This window comes from Glycine soja, chromosome 8 (genome assembly GCF_004193775.1).
Source record: "Glycine soja cultivar W05 chromosome 8, ASM419377v2, whole genome shotgun sequence".
Taxonomy (NCBI): Eukaryota; Viridiplantae; Streptophyta; class Magnoliopsida; order Fabales; family Fabaceae; genus Glycine; species Glycine soja.
In genome coordinates, this window is record NC_041009.1 from 14513157 (window position 1) to 14534661 (window position 21505).

The window sequence follows — 21505 nt, forward strand, 5'->3', positions numbered from 1 at the left end:
TTTGTTTATGGCAATCCAATCCATGTATACATTTTTTTTTACCCTATTGCCTATGACTGAGATACTTAAAACTCCACGAATTGGCACACAGATAATAATATTTTTCAAGTCTACCATATGACTTCAACTACTCCTGGTTTGGGAAAGAAAAGTAAAAATGCAAGTATTTATACGATGGCTACATTAGAGTACAGACATAAAGTGAATGCATCCAATAATAGAGCATAGAATTTGAATTTGTCATGAAGTAACACAAACGGGACAAAGGTTGATTTGCAACTGTCTAGCCTCTCAATTCAATTATCTACATGAAATGTTTAGTTTACAAGCCGAGAGCACCAAGGGGGGTCTTCCCTTGACCAGCCTCAAAGTAGAAAATCAGCATGGCCAACATAGCAATCCTGGCATGCTTTATCTCAGCCAATTTCAATCTTTCGAGCTTCTCGGTATCCGGAATGTAAACTCCATCCTTGATAGTGCCGGCCAAGCTCAAAGGGTCAAAGAATTTGCCTCCTGGGTAGCCTTGCTCACCAGTGGCATTGGCAAAGTTCTCAGATGTTCTTGACCATGGAGTGGCCCATTCCACTGACTGTGAGTCTGGGTTGAAGAAGTCCACCCATCTCTTGCTTTCAACCCACCCCATGAGAATCAACTGGGTTCCCAGAAGAGTACCAAAGGAGAAAGGAGCAATTGCATTTGGGTCAGCTCCAGCTTCAAACCATGGAACTCCACTCCATGCCTGGCCCACAAAGATTCCTAGAACTGCAGCCATTGCCCATCTCCCATGAATCAGCTCAGCTTCTCTGTACCATTTGAGGAATGCTGGGTCCTTCCCAAGGCCTAGTGGGTCAAAGCCATAGTCACCTGGTAGCCTGCAATTCAGAAACATAATAAATCAAATTCTGAAGAGAAATGTGGTGGGCGGGTTCGAATATCTCCCACTAATATTCTAACGAAAAATAACAACTAATATTTGCCTGCAGAGAAACTTAGATGGAAAAGTGAAGAGGGGAGAAAATTAGGAAAATTGTTTAGTTTTCAAAATATACAAAATACACCAATTTCATGCCTCAATTCACCACAATCAACATCACTTCAAATGATTCACACCCTAAAGTTGGGACCACATTCAACACCATTTCAGATGACTCACCCTTAAGCTAAAGACCACAAAACAGAAGAAGAGAATGCCAAAACATCTCTCAACCGTTTCTATTCTAAAACACTTAGTTCAGAAACAATCTTCAGAGGATGAAAAACTGATTGCTGAATAGGCATGGAGAGTAATGCTAGGGACACTCTACACTCTCCCTCAAAGATTATCTCTATGATTTGTTAGAATTTATTGAAAATTATTAATTTTGATAGGTTTTGCTTCTCATTTAATATAAATGAGAAGAAGAATCATTAAATGAGAAACAAAATCTACCAAAAATGATAATTTTCAATAAATTCTAACTAATCATAGAGAGAGTTTTTGGAAAGAAAATGTCGGAGAGTGTCCCTAGCTAGCGTTCCTCTTGGCATGAAATTATTATAGAAAACACATTTTGAAACCAAAGAGTGGGAAGGAGGAATAAGGGTGGACTCACGATCCATCAAGCCATTCTGGGTCGACGAGGTTGCCACCACCTCTGACACCAGGGAGCCATGACTTCTTTGGTGCAGCAGCAGCTACCACAATGAGTCTTCTAGGACTAACAGTAACAGCAGCAGCACCAACTTTGCCTCCAATAGCAGTGGCCAGAAGGGTTTGGCTCCTGTTTCCTCCACTCAAGAAGGAAGATCCCAACCCATTTAACACAGCACCAGATGTTGCAGCTGCCATCTCTCTCTATACAGTTCTCTGGAGAGACAAGACAGTGAGAAAAATATTAGAGACTGATTTTGAGGTTCAATTCGCAAATGCAGCACTTGGAGAGATTTTATGTGTGAGTGGCTGTGAAGTGGGAGATAATCTAAGAGGCTCTGATAGAAGGCCAAGTAGGACAATGAAATCTGTAGAAGAAATCTTAAGCTATCGTGGATAGATTTCGGACCAATAGAAACTAGATGTCCATCCTCATCCCATGTTGCTTCCTGCCACGTGGAAAACTCAACCACCTATTCCACCCCACTTACTTACGTTGTTCTTTGATTTTGATTCTATCTTTTCCTGTTGTCCATGTTTAGGAAGATAATTTGCAAAAGGAGAAGCACTTCCCAACAAAACCATTTTAATTAATGAAGCTAGACTAGATGTGGATGAGCATAGACGCGCTTCTTCACCTCACAAAATAGATGGTATCAAAGTTCACGGGCAATATCAAACGTTAGCAAAGAAATGAATATGATTTTGTTTGAATAAGATATTGATGAGAGTACTTACTAATTTTATTAATTGTTAATACTTGTCTAGAGTTTAATTAAATATTTTTAGTAGGATTTTTTTAATCATATTTTTTTATTTATAAAACTCAAATTCAAAATTTAACTTAAAAAAATCGAAATCAACAATTTATTAGTAATATAATTCATAAGACAAGAAAAAATTTAAAAATTTAGAATATAAGGAGTGAGAATAGAGAGAAATTTTAACAACCAAACATTTTTTTTTATTAAATGAGTTATTACAAGGAAGATGAATGATACATACTAAACTCCTTTTAACACATTTTCTATTATTATTAGGTATATTATTACAAGTTACAAAATCTTTAGTGTATTTATTAAAATTTTATATTTTTTTTAATAAATTTCAGTTAATAACAAAAAAAAATATTTAAAAGAGAGTGTTAAATAATACTAGATTTGTTAGTGTTTCTCTTGGAAGGAATATCAACTAGATTTATACTCAGTTCATGATAAGAGGAAATATATCTACTTTTTTTTTTCTTCTAAATAACACCCAGCTAAACCAAACGCTCACAATGATCTGTTCCTCTCACCCTCACAAGTCAATGACACAACCCCTAGCATCCTCTCTCATTCACAACAAACAATCACACGCTAATTATTCACTCTTCCATTCTCTCAAATTTTTACCCACTTAGAAACAATGAATCAACTCCCCTTTGAGCCACCATGAGCAGTTAAAAAGAGGTGGAGGCCTGGCCAGTTTCTTTCCCTTTTGATAGTAAAAACGATTTTATCATATTATATATCTTTCTTACTCTACTTTTCGTTTACATCCATTATTTCTATTTATTTAACTCTTATTTCTTTTCTCACTATTTCAGCTCAATTTTACGTAGTAATAAAATCTAGATTTAATTAATTTTTTTCTTCTAATTTATTCTTAAATTCAATTTGATCATTTCATTATCTGAAGGTTTTATGAAGTCCTCTGTTTTTTTTAAAAAAAAGTTATTTAATTAGGTCTTTTATTTTTAAAGGTTTAATTGATTTCCTTTTTTTTTTACAAAAAATGAGTTCAATTTGGTTCAATTTAAAATCAATTTTGGACTTTATTATATAAAAAAATTCAGAGTAGATGGAAGAAAATGGGATAAGTTGAATCCATTTTTTAAAAAAACCTAATTGAACCTTTAAATAATAAGAGGACTAAATTAAACTTAAAAAATAAATTAATGGATAAAAAAAGTAATTAAACCTAAAATATATTAAGAATGTTTTCTAATTTATGTATCGGTAGTATAATTTTTTTTATTAACCAATAAAATGTCAGTGAGGTATAAAAAGTAGTTATTATAAATGATAGAGAAATATTGAAAAACCACTATTTAAAACACATTTTTTATTGACTGAAATTTAATCACAAAATTGTGTGGTTATTATTTCTTATTTATTTAATAAATTTTAACTAATAAAAAAATACACTAACAAATACATATAACTAATAATAAAAAACACACAAACAAATATATTATTATTATTATTATTATTATTATTATTATCATTATTATTATTATTATTATTATTATTATTATTATTATTATTATTATTCAAACCGTAATCGTTTTTACTATCTTATTCATCTACATATTGATTTTTGAGGTATCAATCTAACGTGTCCAAACATAAAAAAGTGTTGGTGTAATATTTTTAAATTTAAAATTTAAAAAGGGAGATTAATGTAAAAAAAAAATAAAAAATGGTGTGATTATCTATAATTTAATAAGAGCTCATGAGTATTGTTATAATTTGAGAGAATATTCTTGTTTGCATTCTTTTATTATTATTATTATATAAAAAGAATACATTCTAATTAAACTGGTTATACTTTAATACATTAGCAAGCACGTGGTTGTTTTATCTTATAGTTAGTTGTTCTACTTCATAAATTTAAGGGAGGGATGGAATTGAGAACCTTTCTCTCATTTTCTTGTCTCCTAATCATCAAAATCATCTATGTATCCGGATAAAAACAAAGTAATGTAAAATGATTCATCATTTCTCTACGAGACCACCACGTACCTGTTAATTAGGTGTGTAAGAACTAGACCAAATACCAATAGTTGAAATGTTGTACGGGCCGTTTGCTCTCCCATGGTCATGAACCACATGGATTTAAGTAGAGTAATATAGCAGCAAATTTATAAATATACATTTACTTTTCTCTTTTGTCTCATTTCTATCATTTTTCTTGAGAAATTTAAAGAACATATTTGATTAGATGATTGACTAACATACTTCTCAACTAGTAATTAAACTTGAAAAATAAACTTGCATCAATGTGATCCAGATTTCAGTCACAAAGATAAAGATGTTAGAGAAAAACAGTATGAATATATAGGCCTCTTGTTTTTAACACGAAAAGATTAAGTTATTAAAGTGAAATTTGTGACTTGGGATAATAAATTTAAGCACATGTAAGTTAATTAGTTCGTACTCATCTCTATAATTTTTTTATTGATAAATAACTAATTCTGAATCTAAATCCATTTAGTGGATGATTATTCTTCTCATCAATAGTGATTTTTTTAACAAATAACAACTAAATTCGTGTCTACTTTTCATCCTATGGTCTCCTTCCCTTGTCGTCCTGCTTCGTGGGGTCGCAAAATATAAAAGACCATTCTTTCATTTGAAAACAAAAAGGATTTTCTTAAATGTATAACTTTCTAGCTTTTAATTAACTTTGTCGTGGTTTGCCGCTTGCAATGGATTGGAAGTTCAACATATAAATGATTGGATGCCCCCGTTGGGTTCATTGCCTTTGATCGTGCGTGTTTGAGGTGACGGTATAGTGGATCATAATCATGGTCAAAACTACGGTGATGCTTCTGATTCTTTGGTATTTCATCTATCATGATTTTGAACTTCCACCGTGTACCCTACATGCTCTAAATAAAATGAACCATTTGACTCTGCCGGCGGACTATATAACAAACACATCAGTTGTATCAATCAAAACTCAAAAAGTGTAGCCATATGCCATTTAGAGTTTATTTATTGCTTCTTTTTCCTTTTCTTGTTTAAAGAGAGGACAAGGGTGATAAAATAATGGGTTAATTGGTTTCGTTCTGTTATTGACCCGCAAACAAATAGAATGAGATGCATTGACTTGCACACAAGAGAGGTCGCGGCTGCAAAGAAATTAAGTGGGTTAGGGACCCTAACGCACCTAAAAATTATGTTAAAATAGGTTAGTCTGACATATGAAACACGTTTTGTCACCGATTAATTTATCCGTTTTTTTATACTTAAGTATGTGACTTAAAAAGAATATTCATTAAATTTAGGTTGAAGATCATTTCTCCTTCCATTTGGAGTAGTTCATGATAATTATGGCCAAGATGTTCAATTAACTGTCAATATCAATATCATTGTGTGTGAAAGTTGTTAAAAATCGCTGCTAGCTAGAGAGATAAGGATGAGAACACACAAAAAAAGATAAGGTTATTTTTTTCCAAACATGGCGGGTTTTTTTTCTTAAAAAATATGATCTCTAATTCTCTGCAGGAAGAATACATAGGATGAGTTGGAATAAGCTTATCTTTTTTATTCCTGAATGGAATAAGCTTATCTTAATCTTTAGTGAAGTGAAATTTTGAATCAGTCATTTATTTGAATCTAAATGCAAATTGATTAACACATCCAATAAGGTCAAGTCTAAATTTGTTGAAATAATATATCAAATGATAATTTTATGCATAAATAAACTATAAAGTATAAATTAAAAAATATAAAGCTGAATTTGTGGTGTATTTTATAGTACATATTTTAAAAAATAATATTAATTATAAATATAATACTATGCTATGTAAAATGTTATTCATTAAAATTCATTATTAATATATCATAAATGTTCAAAAAGTACCGACATTGAGTCAAAATTTATTGATATTTTGATGAGATAAATAATGCATGTTTGTCTGCCTGTCGCTTACGTGTTTTCTGTTATCTTTTTTTTTCCATGATCAATCTAAAATTTACGCTCAAGTTAGAAAGAGTTGCTTCCATCAGACACGACTAATGACATCATAAAATTTAATCCAAACTTGCAGTTATATAGAAAGATTTCAATTTTTATTGTGTGGTTACACTTAGTCTAATCCAAAAAACCACAACGAAAACGTGTAAGTGGATAATGATTAAAAAAACCGTGTTGGTGGATTTCGATGCGACGTAATCATTTTGTTGAAAATTTTACCGTTCTTTCCCTTCATTATTAAAATTATTAGAATAACATTTCAGTAATAGATTCCTAGAAATGTCCGAGCACCTTGTTATATATATATATATATATAGATCCCACATGCATTCTAAAATGTAGATAGACAAAAAACAAACAATTAGATTTGGAGCAATAATGGATGCTTTAACCTTAAGCTCAAGTGTGAACATTTCCAAACCATTTCATATCCTTGCACTCTCAAAGAAGCAGCAAAGAGAAAGACATCCTCGTACGCAGTTTGGTGTTTCATGCAGAGGCAGAAAAGAGCTTGGAGGTGGTGTGGAGGACAACTTGTACAAGGTACTAAGCTTGAGTCCCAAAAGTGCAACCACGGATGACATAAAGAAAGCATACAGATCAATGGCGCTTCGGTACCACCCTGATGTGTGCCAGGATTGTTCCAAGAAGGAGGAATCAACGAGGATGTTTGTGCAACTCAACGCAGCTTACCAGACCTTATCGAATCCTAGGCTTCGAGCAGAGTATGACTGTGAATTGGGTTTGAGAAGTGAAAAGATCAGTGTTGGTGATGAGACTTGGAGATATATATGGCAGAATCAACTTGCTGAGTTGAAGAGAAGGTCTCACATACGTATGGCACAAAACCAAGGATCATGGGGCAGTAGAATCAGACCGCAAAACATCAATTGAAATCAAACACTGCTGGAAAATTGTGGAGTGACCGAAATAAATATCACAACTTTTATTTCTCTCCTAATGATTCTATGGAATATTAATTGTTTTATTTTTTATCACTAATGATGCAAACACCTCATCATTTTAAACATCATTTCAATATTTTTCATTTTTTTATCTTTCTTTTATCATAACTTTATTATATTTATATTTTTTTTCTCATTTTTATTCTTTCGTCTAAGTGTTAAATAACACAATAGATATTCATCTAGCATTTTTCATTTTCATGCAACATTCTTGATTGAATGATGGGTGAAGAATCAGAATAAACCGAACTTGTATTGTAGCACCGCCTTTTTTCAAAAAATAATTATTTAATTAAAATATAATTTTTTTTTATTAAATTGAGTTAGAATTTTAAAATTCTGACGGCATAGTTGTGTCTGGAACGTTAAAAAACCTAGAAAAAATAATTTTAGGGAACTAGGAAAAATAATTATAAAAATGACAACTTTATCCTTAACTGAAATAAGTAAAACTATAATAAATTAAAAATAATAATTTTAAGCTTAAAATATCTTTAGAATGATAAAACTAATATCAGGAACTTTTATAGATTTTTTCAAAATTTTAGTATTGAAAGACGAAAATAGTCCTAAAAGACTGTAAATACTTACAGTTACTAAATGACCAACCCAAATTCTAGAAAAATTATCTAAATAATAATTTAAGATAAGTAATAATAAAATTTATTTATTTAATAATTTTATAATAAATTAAATAATCAATATATTATTTCAATAAAATAACAAATAAATAAAAATGAGTTAATAAAGTTTAAAGATTTGTTTTGGAGAACACAACTATATGGGCTGGACGCAGGTAGTTGCTATTGGCAGTAGCATAATTTCTATTGGCACTACCAAGGTGAGTTCCTTTTAGTAGTGTTCTGAAATTGCGCTTTTGGCAGAAACACAATCAAATCACATTTCCGCTTACCCTCCCTTCAACAAACTCCCTCTCCTTCACAACCATGAAGAACCGATCCCCAGTGGCATCACCACACCTACGCGAACTGCCTCCGCGACCCAAACAACACTGACAGATTTGCGCTTTGCGCCGCCACCACCACACCAACAGATATTCGACCCAAACAACACCCCACTCCAACAGATTTGCGCGAAAGCTCTGCAGCATCACCCCATCACCGGCACGCCTCCACTAGCACCACCGCCCCACTGTGCGCAAGCCATCCCACTGAGACCACACCCAGATTCGCCCCCATATCCCGTCTTCAACCACAACAACCAGGTCAGATATGCACGACCCCAACCACGTCACCATGGCACGCGCGCGACGCCGACACCACCCCATCTTCACAATTTGGCGATGAGGGCTGATGGTTGAAGGAGAGGGGTTGGTGCATTTTCGATGTGGGGAAGGAGAGGGAGTGAGAACAATCAAGTCACATAATCTAGTGTCGATAGCAAAGTTGGTAGTGGGAATAACAACTCCCCTCGACTTATGATTGTAGCCCAAAAACACTAACATAAAGCCAAGTCCTATTAAGTGAACAAAAAAATCAAAATCAAAGAGATAAAATTATAAGACTTTTTTTTAAGGGCGTAAGTGGGCGTGAGTCTCTCCTGAACCTGGCATAATCCAAATCATCTAAAACAATTTTGGTTGGATAATTTTTGTATTTGAGTCGAAGTCGAATCAAATTAATCAAACTCGTTGAGTTTTAGGTTAGATCACGAGTTTTAATATCTAAACTCGTTTACCCGTTAATTTGTATTGAATCATTATTATTATATGTCATATATAATATATTTTTAAACTTTTAAAAAATCAAATACTATTAACTATTGACTATATAAATTTATTGACCTAAATTGAGTAAGTTGTAAGCATCAACACATCTTTAACCTTCAGAATCAAAGTAACATGGATTTTATTAATTGAAGTCACTTCAGATGGACTTCTAAAAATATTTCAAATTTATTTACAAATAATAGACCTTGTAATGTCCCATTGGTTTTGGTAGAAAAGAAGTGTTTGAAACTCATCATCACTATACTTATTGAAACTCCTTATCTCGAATATGATATGTTTAATTTTTCATCCATCATGGATAGATAGATAGAAGTCAAGGAAATGGAGTGGGGTGTGGTGACATCCCAAAATTTTATTTTTAATAAAAAAAAATCTAACAAGAAACAGTTATGTCTAATTTATTTAATAAAATTTTTAACTTATAAAAAATATCACATTTTAAAAAAGAATAGACAAAATTAAATATTTTGACTTATTAACTCAATCCAACCCAAACCGTTTACAACCCTACTTATTTTTACCATAGCATTTACCACGTGGTCATAATAAGACTTTCTACCTAACTTCCTAATTTTTCTACTATTTATTAAAATTTATTGTAAATCATTAATTTTGATGGATTTCAGTTCAAAATAAAAAAAATAGTTAAATAAAAAGTGACAATGTTCATAAAAGATTTAAAATGTCTCCCTTTCTCTTTGCCTTTAATGCCTTATAAAATTAAGGATAAATCATATTTTTTTCTTTTATAATTTTACATCTCTGTAGGTTATTTTCTTCCTTTTTTCCCACCAATTTTCCTTACACTTTCTTTTATTATATTTCGATTCAGATGAGAAATAAGGATGATTGGTCAACACTTAGGTGTAGTTGATAACAATTTGGACTTTGGAGCGATGAGCTTGGTGAGTTGTTTCTGTGGTAGATGATGGAGAAGAGTGTCACAATCTATAGTGTATGGTTTTGTGAAAGGATGGCCAAAGTTCAGTTTAGTTTAGTTTTTGTTTCAAATTAAATTGAACTCTATAAACAGTTCTAAATAACTAAACTGAACTATTCATCGTAGGAAAATAGTTTAATTCAGTTTTTAAAAACAGTTTAGTTACAACTTTTAATTTTTTTTTAAAAAAGTTTGAACTGAATTGTAAACAGTTTCATGTAAACACCAAAAATGCAAGTTATAAAATTCCATAGGTTTAGTAGAAATGCAAGTAAAATTCCATAATCTTACTTGGACAGAAGCTGAACTAAAAAAACTAACAAGACACAAAAAGTTTGAAACAAATTTGATCTTATCGATTAGCAAATTAGGTCCTAAAATTGTTGGTGATAAGGCAATGCTTCTGGAATTACAGTCTTTAACTTCCTTAAACTTTTTCTGCTTCAAAATCTTATTATCGTGAAATATACATGGGTTGCAATCAACTTCACAATACAAGACAACAACATTACCAATCTGATAAACAAGGTACATACAAAATGGTAATTACACTCAATTAATGTTCCTTCACCTAATGTTCATTCAATCATCAAGATTAATAGTGGTGGTCAATGAAGTTCCTTCATGTGGAGACAACATATCTTCAAATAGAAAAATACTTCATTAATTTCTAAAATTTATTATAAAAGCATAACAAAAAATATGTAGAACATTGATATTAACTTACCTTGCTCAAATTTCTCGAGCTCTTTAAAGTTCTCATCAGCAAACATTGAAAAAGATGTTCCTTTCAACCAATCTTGCATGCAAATCAATACTTCCACCATTCTAGGAGTAAGGGAACTTCGATAAGGATAAAAAATTCTTCCTCCAACACCGAATGAAGATTCTGATACTACATTAGAAATGGGAATCGCTAACACCTCTTGAGCCATACTTCCCAGGATAGGAAATCTGGTTGAGTTTACATTCCACCAATTTAAAATATCAAAATTAACTAACTTAAGGAAGGCTCACAATCTTCATTCAGATATTTATCCAACTCAATTTTTGTATCAATTTTATGCCGCTTGTTTGTAGATAGACACTCATAGCATGAATATCATTATCATCTTCTTCATCCAACTATACTACTTCTTGATTAATTTGAGAGCCCTCCTTAACACCTTAGTACTGCTGACAAAGGGGTTTTAAATTAGAATACAACTTCAACTTCAATTCATCTGCCTAGTCTTCATTAAATAAGTACTTAACAAAGTGGTTAACATATTTCACCTTACACTTAGGATCAGGGACAACGACAATCAATGGCAAAATGTTGATTATGTTAGGCGTTCCCCAATTTTTGTCATATTTAATTCTCATTTGAGTAACCATTGAACTTATGCAAACACCATTATGATTTTCACACTTGCAGATCTTTTTACCAATTACAAATACTTCCTATATATATATATATATATATATATATATATATATATATATATATATATATATATATATATATATATATATATATATATATATATATAGTGACATAGTAAGAACCAGAAAGTCATAGTGTTGCATTATAAAAAAATCTTCAAAAAATGAGAGAGTGAACGAGCTTCATTCTAATCAAATTCTGAAGGTACACCATGCCTCCTTTATAGATCATCAACATACTTTCTATCTTTCATTTCAAGCCTGTCAAATGCTTTTTGATACTTGATAGCTGCCTTCAACATTAAGTAAGTTGAATTTCACCTAGTTTTCACATCTAAGCAAATGAGACCCTTGTAGAGAATTTGCTCCTGTTCAGCATAACCCTTGAATTGAGCCAATCTAGATGGTGAGAATTTGATATACTTGACTGCAAGACAAATTCTTAAAACAAACTCTTTTACTTGTTTCAGGCCATGCTTCACAATCAAGCATAAAAATATGTGCACAAAACCGCATATGGATATAATCCCCCTTCAAAAGTACATTGTACTGAAACAGGAACCTCTTTTTTAAGTGTTGAATCCTGATGTCATTAGATGAAACATTGTCCATAGTTACACTAAAGATCTAATTCAACTCCCATTCATTCAAGCATATTTCAACATTTTTTGCCATATTCTCTCCAAAATGTCATGTGATTTGACGAAAGTTCAAAATTTTCTTTTGTAACTTCCAATTATTATCAATGAAGTGAGGAGTCAAACTCATGTAAGTGAAATTCTGGATTGATTTCCATGTATTTGTGGTAAGACAAACCCTCTCTCCCACAATGCTTGGAAATAAATTTCTTCAACTTTTATTTCTCCTCATCAAAGAGTATAAAAATGTCATGTGTTAATGTAGCACATGATGGGGCACTAAATCGTGGTTGCAAGACAAATAGAAACTTGATGAATGCTTTATTCTTCATAAACCAAAAATGGCAGCTCGACAATCACAAACATCTTCACAAGTTCCTTTCGACACAACTCTTAGTCAAATTTAAAACAACTTGGTGAAAAGCGAACACCAGCACCCACTTGTCCCTATACAATTTGTGAAGAGAAAGCATTTGATCTTTGCACTTTTTGTCCTTTATCTGGATTATCAGGGCATCTCAATAAATGATTCTTCATAGTAGTTGGTCCACCCTTAAACTTAATTAAGGTACCATAATGATTGCATGCTGCCTTATAGTCTTCATTGAATCTTCTTTAAATGGTCCCACGCTAATGATTGAGTTTTATGTTGTGATGATGTTTTTGAATGATGTGGTAATGGAACTTTAGTGGTATAGGCATCTGAGGTATTAACAATTGAATGTCCTGCTGTCTCTGATAATGAAGAATTCATTTGATTTTAGCTATAAGAAAAGCAAGAATAAGGACAAAGAGAAACCAACAATAGCAAACTATGCTTTTCTAAATTCCACAACATCTATCACTCAATAAAAAGTGAAGTTTATACTTGACTACATAGTAAGCTTGCATGTCATCATTTAAATCAAACTCAAAGACTAATCCTAGTAGTATTGAACAACAAAAGAGTCTTCTACACAGAGACCAAAAAGGGTCAAGGAAAAATCACTACACTGGGAAAAAGAAGGAAGAACAAGTTAAAAGAAATAATTAGACAAATGGTATAGGGATGGGTATAAAAAAATTCACACATCACACACAACAATATCTAAAACATTAGGAAAAATCATGTTTTAGCCACAACTCTTAAATCATATATATAATATAGAAAAATATATAATATGCAATCTAATTAGCAATATATTGGTATAAATCACAAACCGATATATGATAACTCTCCAAAGTAATAAGTTTCTGGTTTTCCATGCTTGTCCAAAAGTGTCAGTAGTAATTGTTCCAATGACTAAGGTACGTAAATAACAAAATTATATCTAAGCAACCAATGACTAGCCAAGTAAACATCCAATCTAAAAAAGAAACAATTAAAATCCAAAGAGTAATATAACCAAAGTTTCTAGGACAAATACATTGTATCTCTACCATTATGATAAACATCAGAGATTAGAAGTAAGATATTGAATCCGACTACAAGTAATAACAATATAATAGCAATAACATAGATAGTATTAGTAACTACTCACTTTTAAATATAATAGCAATAACATATATAGTATTAGTAAATAATAAAAAAGAAATATAAATGGATGGAGCTTGAAGAACATAAGCACAAAGCAACAACACAACCATGGAAGTCTCATCAGGTCAACCCACAACCCCACATCCTAAAAAAATATCCAATCCCATCACTCATCGAAAGACTCTCAACACAAGCAGTCATAATCGAATTCCAAGAAACAACAATTCTCTCAAGCATTTCATGGAACACCTTCCTCGCATCCATAACTTCTTACAACACCCGTAAAAATGAATCAAATTATTAACCCATAAACTAAGTGGATGTTTGTATAAGCGCAATGGTTCAATCAAAATCAAATAACCCATAAATGAATTTGGGATTTAGGGTCTTACCTCCATGAGAGTGAGAACTAAAACTTGAGCCAAAGTGCGAGACGCGGGTAAGTGTAAACCTTGAGCTGCAAAGGTTGAGTCGGAGTGAATGACTAGCATGCCTTACTGCATCGTTGAGTTGAGTGAGAGTACGTCATTGTGTCGTTGAGTGAGAGTGTGTCATTGCGTCGTGCCTTCCTGTCTCGTGTAGTCATGTAAATGCTTGAGTTAGAGTATTAAGTTAACAATTAACTGTTAAATTTTTTAAAAAATAAAATGCACTAAAATTATTTTTAATAATAGTTCATTTTTTTTTAAAATAGAATAAAAAATTACGTGTACCTAAAGGTAAAACGCACATAGTGTAGCATAATAGGAGAAAAGAAACACAGATTAAAATTTATTTATATCAACAACAGTTTGCTCATAAATAAACTCTAACCTCCAAGGAAAATTACCCTTCCCTTCCTTGTACCTTTTAAGTATAGGCTATTAGATCAATCTTCACTTAAGTGTTTTTTAATAGGTATCTTTATATTTTACTGTATTTAAAAGGCACTCTATATTTTTTTTGGTGAATTCTAAAGGCACTCTATATGAAATACGTATTTCTTTTATATAGATATATTTTCTTATAAATTATAATTTTATCTAAAATTAAAAATATAAATATAATGCTCGGATTACATGTTAATTTTTAATATACTTAAGTATATGTTTAATTTCTAAAATTTAGGATGTGTGATTTTGATGATCCTCCAAATTAAATTTAAAAGATCGCCCCTTCTATAAACAATAATATAAGTAATTTAGTTACAATAACAATTCCAATCCTTATTATATATTTAAATGAATTTAGCTAAAAGTAGAAATATGATTACTAATATTATGTTGGTTTGAATAAAATTAGGCCCACTCATGTTTGGGACATACAGATGAATTTTGATAAATAAGAGTTTGTTTGAAACAGTTGCAAAAAATCTTATGAACAGAATGTGAAAAATCTAATCTTTTTGTTTTCTTCTAATTATTTCAAAAGCCTCTGCCCTCTAGAAACCTTATATAGTTTATATTAAATAAAAGTTTCAAAAATAGTCGTCGACAAAAACTTACACGAGAATTGAGAAAAATGCTACGGACAAAGACAATCCCTATTCTCTTTACCATCATGCATTACGCAAACGAATGGTCAAATGAACTAGAAACAATTAGGTATGGCAAAAAAATCCGATATCTACGGATAAAATTTTCTATGGGTAAATGATGAATATTTTAAATGGGTATTTGTTACTTATGGATATGAATAACTTTTTACTAATTCTTTAATGGATAAAGTATAGATATTATAGTGCATGTATACGTACCTGGGAATACCCACTATCTATAAAATTATAAAAAAAAAATCCATATATATATATATATATATATATATATATATATATATATATATATTACGTATTTTTAATTTATTGGGATTTTATGTTTTTCTTTAAACTTAGGCTTTCAGATATTATAACTTTATTTGTAATTTAGATTTATGTTTATTTATATTTATGAGATATTTATTTCATGTTTAATTTTATTATATTAATATTTTTTATTCTTAATTTTTAATTAATTGGTTTTACTTGATGTTAAAAATTACCTATTTTTAATATTTATTTTTTATAGTTTGAAGTATCCATGGATACCACGGATATTAGAAAATCTGTAAATAATAATTAGTCTCTGTAGATACCCAACCCTAATCATTGTCATTCACAGAAACAATGACTCATTTCATTTTTCTTTTTATATTTCAACATAAAAAATGAATTATTAAAGTAAAATTAGTAACTTGTAATGATAAAGTTTTGTACATACAGGTTAGTATATTAAAGATTTAAATATATTTTTATTCCTTAATAAATTTTTTTAATTTTATTCTAGATCCTAATGATTTTTTCTTAACTCTTCATCCCTAATGAAAAAATTACACTGTTTTTAGTCTCAAATCACTTTGCTTTACTTTATAAAATGTACGTTGTTTATACAAATTTAAGAACAACTAAATGAAAAAAAAAAAAAGAGTGAGAACTTTTATTGCAAACATTAACATGGATGAATCGCCTGCTTTTCTTATATCTCTTTGATTTTTAATATAAGATATCGTCTAAAAAATTAATAATCCTTTTTATAAGATATTTTTTTATCATTTTTACGAAGATTTTTTTCATTATTTCTCTTTACTAAATATTCTAAATATTTATACTTTTTATTAATATTAATAGTGGTACATAATATTCTTAAAATTTGATATTTTTATATCACGTATAACAAGTTAATAATTATTAACAAGAATATAGTTGATATATTAACAATATTTTTTAATAAAATTAATTAATTTATCGATTTGTAGTGATTATCTGACAAGTACTTTAAAAAGAGAAAGTAGGACAAAGAAGAAGAAAAAACTAAGAGAAGAGTGAGAACTTTTTTGCAAACATTGACGCGTGCCTACTAGAACCTTTCTCTTTCTCGTAGACAGAATTCTGACGTGTAAGAAGCAGTATTTGACTCTACTGACGACTGCTTGACTAATGACAACTGCACCTGCACGCGGGGAAGAAAAAATGAAGTAAAAAATATGTACCTGAATGACTTGTTCATGTTAACAATCCACACAAGTCGAAGACGTGCACCAACTGCTTTACAAAATAATTAATGTCACACTAGTATTTTAATTTTTTATTTCTAAATCATTTTCTTATTTTTCATAATACATAATTTTAATTTAAAGATATTTAAATAGGAATTAAACTAATAATTTTTTATTTATAGAGAAAACAATAAATTATTAATTAAGATACTTGTTTTTATTTATTTGATTATATTAGTATTATTTTTTATGTTTCATTAGTCAAATATTATTATTTTTTTTTTCAAATTATCAAAATTTATAAATTAAAAATATTTTTTTTTAATTTTACTTAAATAATTAGATTAAAAATAATCTATATATTAAAATTATTTATAAAAAATTATGTAAATTATTTATATGTTAATTTATGAAATTTAATTATAAATTGATATGATAAAAATAAAAATATGTAAATTATTCAAGATAAAAACATATAAATTTTTAATTTATAAATTTGAATAATTTGAAGAAAAAAATAATTCTTGACTAATGATACTAAAAAAATAATATTAATATTATTAATTAAATAAATAAGTATTATAGTAATTTATTATTTTATTTATTAATAAAGAATCATGATTTTAATTTTTATTAATGTATTTTTTTCACTTAATTTAATATCTATCATTGTTTCTGTTGTGTAGTTTTTCTTTTTTTTGGGTTTGCTTTTATTTTGTACGCACTGCGTAGTTTAGTTCAGTTCTAGATTGATTCGGTGTTGTATCAGTCAAAAAAGGCTGCCCATTCCCTCTAGATTAATTTTATGACGCTTGTTTGGTTTATGCACTACTAAACATATGGTTGTCCCAAAACATCTTCTCATATTTTGAAATAATTACATGATTAATTACTGTCTTGATTTTGCGTTTATTTTCTTGCTTTAAGAGAGGAAAATCGGTTTTTTTCTTCATACTTATGTAACCAAAATAGAAGATTCGACTTAGATTGAAGACCATGTCTATTTGAAGTTCTCGATAATTTTGCCCAAGAATTTTCAACTTTGAAGCAATGACACAATACACGTATTCGATGTGATACTCATCTAATACGTTGACATCATTATTCTGGAAATATATAGGACAATACGTGTAATATATTTATATAATTATGCATAAATATTCCTAAAACATAATAAATATAGAATTACAATTTTGAAATCTTAAATTAAGAATATACTTCTTGGATATTACTAAAAACAAAAAAATTATAAATCATTTTCTATTGTCCACAAAATAGGAATGATGTTAATCTTTTTCCTTTCTTGAAATCATATCTATAGAGGAAATTTTCTATTTTTTGTTCATCAACATATAATGCTTTTTTTTGTTTCTATATCATACATGATTATATGTTTCTATTGTAATTGTATTGGACATTCATAATTTGTTTTTTCAAAAGCTTATATATGTATCGGTGAATTGTATGAGAATATCAGTAATAAATATGAATATGTGAAACAAATTAAAGTATCAGTATTTTGTAGTTTTGAATAGTCAATATCATCAATACTATTGTGGCCTAAAACTTGTTAAAAATTGTTGGTACAAAGATAAGGAAAAGAACATGTAAAATACTATTGTTACAATTTAATTAGTAGTATATAGTTCAAGATTTGTTGCATTAAATATTCATAACAAATTTTTTGTCGATTTGTTATAAATTTATCTAACTTGAGTAAGATTGTATTTCATAGAGAATATACTTGTGATTTCATATCAGAGTATGTTTTAATTATAAAAAAAAACTTATTTAAAATCGAAATCTACCAAATTGAGTTAGTCGAAGGTTAAATATCTCCTTACTATATTACTAGATTGCTTTAGTTTTTTTTTTTAAAAAAAAAATTGTTCCTGGCTAAACACAACGAAAACGCGGAGAAGGCTTTGAAAAATTTAATAAGAAATCATTTTCTTTTCCTTAATTAAGATTATTAAGTGTAAGATTTCAATGGAAGTTCTAGAAATGTCTATGCTCTTTCTTCGCATATATATACCCCACTTGCTAAAAAGTAGAGACACAATGATTTGGAGCAATGGATGCATTAACCTTAAGCTCAAGTGTGAACATTTCCAAACCATTTCATTTCCTTACACTCTCAAAGAAACAGCAAAGAGAAAGACATCCTCGTACGCAGTTTGGTGTTTCATGCAGAGGCAGAAAAGAGCTTGGAGGAGGTGTGGAGGACAACTTGTACAAGGTACTAAGTTTGAGTCCCAAAAGTGCAACCACGGATGACATAAAGAAAGCATACAGATCAATGGCGCTTCGGTACCACCCTGATGTGTGCCAGGATTGTTCCAAGAAGGAGGAATCAACGAGGATGTTTGTGCAACTCAACGCAGCTTACCAGACCTTATCGAATCCTAGGCTTCGAGCAGAGTATGACTGTGAATTGGGTTTGAGAAGTGAAAAGATCGGTGTTGGTGATGAGACTTGGAGATATATATGGCAGAATCAACTTGCTGAGTTGAAGAGAAGGTCTCACATACGTATGGCACAAAACCAAGGATCATGGGGCAGTAGAATCAGACCGCAAAACATCAATTGAAATTAGATATTTATCCCAATTACTTTTCTTTCCGTATCGGATCATTACCTGTTAATATGTTATGTAATATATATGTTGTTGAGTTTTTTAATTTACAAAAAAAAATGATATGAGATGCTGGTGATATTTTATTTTTTGGGGTCAGCCAATGAAATGAAGGGTACCAGTGGTACCAAATCAGTAAAAAGAAATCAAGTTACAGATAAAGGAAGGACCCTAAGCACAATCCTTTCTGAAGATAACTCGATACTGGTACTGGCGTACTGCTAAGTAGTATCAGTTTACATAGCCCTTTGATCCCACACACCACACCACATTTCCCTTTCTTTCTATTAAGACACAGAACCCATGAGCCAACAACATGTAAAAGTTTTACTGGGATACAAGTGTAAATGTAAACGTAAGGTAAAGTTTCCCAATGAATAAAAGTTAGAAAGTTAAATCTCATATTTTATTTTTTTGTCAACAATTAAGTATCATATAAATGAAAAAAATTTATAAATTTAAATTTTAAAATTTTGGATTAAAAATATGATATATATTTAATTATGTGATTGTTTATGATATATTAATAAATATTTCTAGTGTTTATCGGTTTAGTATGCTCGACAAGTGCTCACGTGATAGTATCAATGTGCCAAAAATATACAAGTGCCCACTGCCCACGTTATTGTAACCTTCCAAAACCAACTGATATAGAGAGGCAGAGAGTGACGGTTATAACGCCATAAACTCAGCAACAAAAAACAGGAGACTTTGAGACAATTAATTCCCATACCTTGCCTGCGTCCAGCCCAAATAATTCTACTCGAGTGATGTCATACAATTTGTTAGTTGTATTAAAAATATTTGATCTCTCATACTTCTTTTCATCTTTCCAACCATCAAACTGGATCAATGTGCTGAATCCTCTCTAGACCCAACCATTTGTAACATCTATTCCACATATCAATAGCAAAAGGACAGGTAAAGAACAAATGAGATGCTTATCACTCTTCACAAAAAGAGCACAAAGAAAGAATCACTATCCCGCAGCTGAACTCCTATTCTAGTAAGGTCGCCTTTTGCTTGCAATCCATCAATCATAAGGCCCCAAACAAATGGCTAAACTCCTCATGGTGATCTCTTGATCATGCAATAATTATTTTTGCAAGTTACATTCTTGAAATTCGTCAACTTTTTAGAAGAAATTGTAAGATTTTGAAATTCGTCAACTTCCACCCCTATTCTTAGTTAAACCCATTCTCCACCTTTCAGTGCGTCTCAACAAAATCTTATTGAGATCCACAGTAGAAATAGGAATACATTTTCATTTTTATCTTGAATAATTTTTTTGAAATACACAATAAAAATGTATTTTCGTCAAGAGTACTTTTGTTAATTTTTTTCTTATTTTGAAATTTTTGGGTGAACTTAACAAAATTTGAAGTTAAAATAACAATTCCAACTCGTTAAACTTTCGAGCCCAATACACATCAAACCTAAACGGACCAAGCTGTCCATATTTCTAACTCTTAGCTTTTGTTTTATTAGGCTAATACATTCGTATTATAAAACTTACGATGTGAATGGTGACGGATTTGATATGGCTTGACAAGGAATTACTTATATAAGAATACTTAATTACTATGAAGAATGAAAATAATCAATATTAACGATTGAATTTTATTTAGAGGATTACATGCTTAAATACAAATATATATATTAAAATAATTGTATGATCAATAATTAAATTTTAAATTTAATCATTCATTATATAATTAAGATTTATTTTTCTTATATATTTAAAATAAAAATTGTTTTCATTATTATATACATACGTCCCCTGATTAACTTAAATATACTATTAAAATACCTTTCGTAAACAATTATTTGCGACAAAATCACTAGATGAGGTCATTTGTTAAGGAGAAAGTGAAGGAAACAACATGGTTGTGAAGACCGGTTTTTTCTTCAATCTTCATAAACTGGAATCTAACAGAACTGCTGATGACAAATCTATGAGACTCTGCTCTTCAGCTTTCAAATTTCTAATTAATGAGCTCCTTGAACAGCTTCCCACCTTATACAGTTATACAGCATCTTTGTCTTAACGGTTGAATTGAAACAGTTACTTTCTTAATATACTACTCCTTTATACTTTGGAACAAAAGTTGAAACAACATCTAGAAGCAGAATATTGCTATGATACCATATTAAATTTTGTAGTGTAACAAAGGCATCTGAAAGATCCCCTTAAAAATCGGTTCATGGGAGTGGTCTACCCAGCTATATAAGCATTTATTATGTTCATAAA

The 21505-nt window shown here is 30.2% G+C and overlaps 2 protein-coding genes across 2 annotated transcripts; one reads left to right on the forward strand and one right to left on the reverse strand.

The window, feature by feature from the left end:
• Positions 1 to 137: 137 nt before the first annotated feature.
• LOC114422196 (chlorophyll a-b binding protein CP24 10A, chloroplastic) lies at positions 138 to 1995 on the reverse strand. Its single transcript, XM_028388422.1, has 2 exons — positions 1593 to 1995; positions 138 to 872 (listed from the first exon to the last, which is right to left on the reverse strand). The coding sequence occupies exons 1-2, from the start codon at positions 1826 to 1828 to the stop codon at positions 323 to 325; spliced, it is 786 nt and encodes a 261-aa protein (XP_028244223.1). The 5' UTR covers positions 1829 to 1995; the 3' UTR covers positions 138 to 322.
• Positions 1996 to 6708: 4713 nt separating this feature from the next.
• LOC114422201 (chaperone protein dnaJ 20, chloroplastic-like) lies at positions 6709 to 19656 on the forward strand. The gene is made up of 2 exons (XM_028388425.1): positions 6709 to 7261; positions 19201 to 19656. Exons 1-2 carry the CDS (start codon positions 6755 to 6757, stop codon positions 19207 to 19209), a joined length of 516 nt encoding a protein of 171 aa, XP_028244226.1. The 5' UTR covers positions 6709 to 6754; the 3' UTR covers positions 19210 to 19656.
• Positions 19657 to 21505: the final 1849 nt, after the last annotated feature.

Excerpts from the sequence above, each read along its gene's own strand:
- LOC114422201 (XM_028388425.1), top strand. The coding sequence starts at position 6,755 with ATGGATGCTTTAACCTTAAGCTCAAGTGTGAACATTTCCAAACCATTT.
- LOC114422196 (XM_028388422.1), bottom strand. The coding sequence starts at position 1,828 with ATGGCAGCTGCAACATCTGGTGCTGTGTTAAATGGGTTGGGATCTTCC. Across the intron at positions 873-1,592 it reads CCAGAATGGCTTGATGGATC|GCTACCAGGTGACTATGGCT; the intron begins GTGAGTCCACCC and ends TCTGAATTGCAG.